The sequence below is a fragment of the Bubalus kerabau genome, chromosome X, assembly GCF_029407905.1.
Source record: "Bubalus kerabau isolate K-KA32 ecotype Philippines breed swamp buffalo chromosome X, PCC_UOA_SB_1v2, whole genome shotgun sequence".
Taxonomy (NCBI): Eukaryota; Metazoa; Chordata; class Mammalia; order Artiodactyla; family Bovidae; genus Bubalus; species Bubalus kerabau.
The window spans coordinates 48,528,093-48,533,014 of NC_073647.1; the positions used below are offsets into that span (position 1 = coordinate 48,528,093).

General features: G+C 42.2%; 1 protein-coding gene across 1 annotated transcript; it reads left to right on the forward strand.

The window, feature by feature from the left end:
- Positions 1-3,352: 3,352 nt before the first annotated feature.
- Positions 3,353-4,721, forward strand: LOC129638724 (60S ribosomal protein L4-like). Its single transcript, XM_055563359.1, is given in 1 exon segment — positions 3,353-4,721. A coding segment is annotated over 1 exon segment (1,029 nt). The 5' UTR covers positions 3,353-3,394; the 3' UTR covers positions 4,424-4,721.
- Positions 4,722-4,922: the final 201 nt, after the last annotated feature.

The following is a 4,922-nucleotide window of genomic DNA, read 5'->3' on the forward strand; positions in this document are numbered from 1 at the left end:
ATCTCAAAAATATACAAACAACTCCTGCAGCTCAATTCCAGAAAAATAAAGGACCCAATCAAAAAATGGGCCAAAGAACTAAACAGACATTTCTCCAAAGAAGACATACTTTGTAGAAGACTAACAAACACATGGAAAGATGCTCAACATCACTCATTATCAGAGAAATGCAAATCAAAACCACAATGAGGTACCATTTCATGCCAGTCAGAATGGCTACTATCCAAAAGTCTACAAGCAATAAATTCTGGAGAGGGTGTGGAGAAAGGGGAACCCTCTTACACTGTTGGTGGGAATGCAAACTAGTAGAGCCACTATGGAGAACAGTGTGGAGATCCCTTAAAAAAACTAGAAATAGAACTGCCTTATGACCCAACAATCCCACTGCTGGGCATACACACTGAGGAAACCAGAATTGAAAGAGACAGGTGTACACCAATGTTCATTGCAGCACTGTTTATAATAGCCAGAATGTGGAAGCAACCTAGATGTCCATAAGCAGATAAATGGATAATAAAGCTGTGGTACATATACACAATGGAATATTACTCAGCCATTAAAAGTAATACATTTGAATCAGTTCTAATGAGGTGGATGAAACTGGAGCCTATTATACAGAGTGAAGTAAGCCAGAAAGAAAAACACCAATACAGTATACTAACTCCTTATTGCCAAATTCAGACTGAAATTGAAGAAAGTAGGGAAAACCACTAGACCATTCAGGTATTACCTAAATCAAATCCCTTATGATTATACAGTGGAAGTGAGAAATAGATTTAAGGGACTAGATCTGATAGATAGAGTGCCTGATTAACTATGGAATGAGGTTCGTGACATTGTACAGGAGACAGGGATCAAGACCATCCCCATGGAAAAGAAATGCAAAAAAGCAAAATGGCTGTCTGGGGAGGTCTTACAAATAGCTGTGAAAAGAAGAGAAGCCAAAAGCAAAGGAGAAAATGAAAGATATAGGCATCTGAATGCAGAGTTCCAAAGAATAGCAAGAAGAGATAAGAAAGCCTTCCTCAGTGGTCAATGCAAAAATATAGAGGAAAACAACAGAATGGGAAATACTAAAGAGCTCTTCAAGAAAATTAGAGATACCAAGGGAACATTTCCTGCAAAGATGGGCTCGATAAAGGACAGAAATGGTATGGACCTAACAGAAGCAGAAGATATTAAGGAGAGGTGGCAAGAGTACACAGAAGAACTGTACAAAAAAGATCTTCACAACCCAGCTAATCACAATGGTGTGATCACTGACCTAGAGCCAGACATCCTGGAATGTGAAGTCAAGTGGGCCTTAGAAAACATCACTACGAACAAAGCTAGTAGAGGTGATGGAATTCCAGTTGAGCTATTTCAAATCCTGAAAGATGATGCTGTGAAAGTGCTGCACTCAATATGCCAGCAAATTTGGAAAACTCAGCAGTGGCCACAGGACTGGAAAAGGTCAGTTTTCATTCCAATCCCAAAGAAAGGCAATGCCAAAGAATGCTCAAACTACCGCACAATTGCACTCATCTCACATGCTAGTAAAGTAATGCTCAAAATTCTCCAAGCCTGGCTTCAGCAATACGTGAACCGTGAACTTCCAGATGTTCAAGGTGGTTTTAGAAAAGGCAGGGGAACCAGAGATCAAATTGCCACAAGGATCATGGAAAAAGCAAGAGAGTTCCAGAAAAACATCTATTTCTGCTTTATTGACTATGCCAAAGCCTTTGACTGTGTGGATCACAATAAACTGTGGAAAATTCTGAAAGAGATGGGAATACCAGACCACCTGACCTGCCTCTTGAGAAATCTGTATGCAGGTCAGGAAGCAACAGTTAGAACTGGACATGGAACAACAGACTGGTTCCAAACAGGAAAAGGAGTACAGCAAGGCTGGATATTGTCACCCTGCTTATTTAACTTATATGCAGAGTACATCATGAGAAATTCTGGGCTGGAAGAAGCACAAGTTGGAATCAAGATTGCCGGGAGAAATATCAATAACCTCAGATATGCAGATGACACCACCCTTATGGCAGAAAGTGAAGAGGAACTCAAAAGCCTCTTGATGAAAGTGAAAGAGGAGAGTGAAAAAGTTGGCTTAAAGCTCAACATTCAGAAAACGAAGATCATGGCATCCGGTCCCATCACTTCATGGGAAATAGATGGGGAAACAGTGGAAACAGTGTCAGACTTTGTTTTTTGGGCTCCAAAATCACTGCAGATGGGGACTGCAGCCATGAAATTAAAAGACGCTTACTCCTTGGAAGGAAAGTTATGACCAACCTAGATAGCATCTTAAAAAGCAGAGACATTGCTTTGCTAACAAAGGTCCATCTAGTCAAGGCTATGGTTTTTCCTGTGGTCATGTATGGATGTGAGAGTTGGACTGTGAAGAAAGCTGAGCGCCAAAGAATTGATGCTTTTGAACTGTGATGTTGGAGAAAACTCTTTAGAGTCCCTTGGACTGCAAGGAGATCCAACCAGTCCATTCTGAAGGAGATCAGCCCTGGGATTTCTTTGGAAGGAATGATGCTGAAGCTGAAACTCCAGTACTTTGGCCACCTCATGCGGAGAGTTGACTCATTGGAAAAGACTCTGATGCTGGGAGGGATTGTGGGCAGAAGGAGAAGGGGACGACAGAGGATGAGATGGCTGGATGGCATCACTGACTCGATGGACGTGAGTCTGAGTGAACTCCGGGAGTTGGTGATGGACAGGGAGACCTGGCGTGCTGCGATTCATGGGGTCACAAAGAGTCGGACATGACTGAGTGACTGAACTGAACTGAACTGAACTGAACGCATAAATATGGAATTTAGAAAGATGGTAACAATAACCCTGCATGCGAGACAGCAAAAGAGACACAGATGTATAGAACAGTCTTTTGGACTCTGTGGGAAAGGGCAAGGATGGGATGATTTTGGAGAATGGCATTGAAACATGTATAATATCATATGTGAAACACATTGCCAGTCCAGGTTTGATACCTGATACAGGATGCTCGGGGCTGATGCACTGGGATGACCCAGAGGTATGGTATAGGGAGGGAGGTGGGAGGGGGGTTCAGGATATGGAACACGTGTACACCCGTGGCAGATTCATGTTGATGTATGGCAAAACCAATACAATATTATAAAGTAATTAGCCTCCAATTAAAATAAATAAATTTATATTTTAAAAAATCATTCAATAAAAAAATAAATAAAGATCACTTCCCTGTGATCATGGGCTTATACACAACTTTCTCCAGTTGCAAGAAAGCTATACTGTACAGTAATGTAATTCTTTGAAAGCAAAGTTATAAAACAGTAAGCCAACTAGCACATTAATTTTATATTAAGCTTTTCCTGTGGGAGTCGCCGGGTTGAGAGGAACATGGCCTTCTCCTCTCCCCACCATGGTGTGTGCTCGTCCACTGATATCAGTGTACTCTGAAAAGGGGGAGTCCTCTGGCAAAAATGTCACTTTTCCTGCTGTGTTCAAGGCTCCCATTCGACCCGATATTGTTAACTTTGTTCACATCAACTTGTGCAAAAACAACAGACAGCCCTATGCTGTCAGTGAATTATCAGGTCATCAAACCAGTGCTGAGTCTTGGGGTACCAGCAGAGCTGTGGCTCGAATTCCCAGGGTTCGAGGTGGCAGGACTCACCGTTCTGGTCAGGGTGTTTTTGGAAATATGTGTCGTGGGGGCCACATGTTTGCACCAACCAAGACCTGGCGACTTTGGCACCACAGAGTGAATACAACGCAGAAGCGATATGCCATCTGCTCTGCACTGGCTGCCTCAGCCTTACCAGTGCTGGTCATGTCTAAAGGTCATCATATAGAGGAAGTTCCTGAACTTCCTTTGGTGGTGGAAGATAAAGTTGAAGGCTACAAGAAGACCAAGGAGGCTGTTTTGCTTCTGAAGAAACTTAAGGCCTGGAATGATATCAAAAAGGTCTATGCCTCTCAGCAAATGAGACCTGGCAAAGGCAAAATGAGAAACCGTCACCATATCCAGCACAGGGGACCCTGTATCATCTATAATGAGGACAATGGTATCATCAAGGCCTTCAGAAACATCCCTGGAATTACTCTGCTTAATGTAGTAAGCAAGCTGAACATTTTGAAACTTGCTCCTGGTGGTCATGTGGGACGTTTCTGCATTTGGACTGAAAGTGCTTTCCAAAAGTTAGATGAGCTGTATGGCACTTGGTGTAAAGCAGCCTCCCTCAAGAGTAACTAAAACGTCCTCATGCACAAGATGTTCAATACAGACCTTAGCAGAATCTTGAAAAGCCCAGAAATCCAAAGAGCACTCCGAGCATCACTCAAGAAGATTCATTGCAGAGTCCTGAAGAAGAATCCACTGAAAAACCTGAGAATCATGTTGAAGCTTAACCCATATTCAAAGACCATGCACCGGAACACCATTCTTTGACAGGCCAATAACCACAAAATCCGCATGGATAAGGCAGCAGCAGCACTAGAAGCCAAATCAGATCAGAAGGGGGTTCAGGGCAAGAAGCCTGTGGTGGGAAACAAAGAAAAGAAGGTTGTTGGCGATAAGAAGCTGAAGAAGCCTGTGGTAGGAAAAGAAGCTGCAGGGACCAAGAAACCAGCAGCTAAAAAGAAGCCCACAGAAAAGAAACCCACCTCAGAGGAAAAGAAGGCTGCTGCATAAACTTAAATTTGTTTATTCCATAAATGCCAAATCATTTTGGACAGCTAATTTTGAATAAAGACCTGAACAAAGAGGCAACGAGAAACATGAAAAAAAATTTATATTAAATATCAGTCACTTCACACTTATGTCAGGATGGGCTGCCCACTTCAGTACAAGTCTTGCATATAATGTTCTACAAAATGAACCACTGGGCGATGATGATAGAAAAAAGTCTACACAGTTCTTGTCATACAGTAATTAGATTTTCATATGA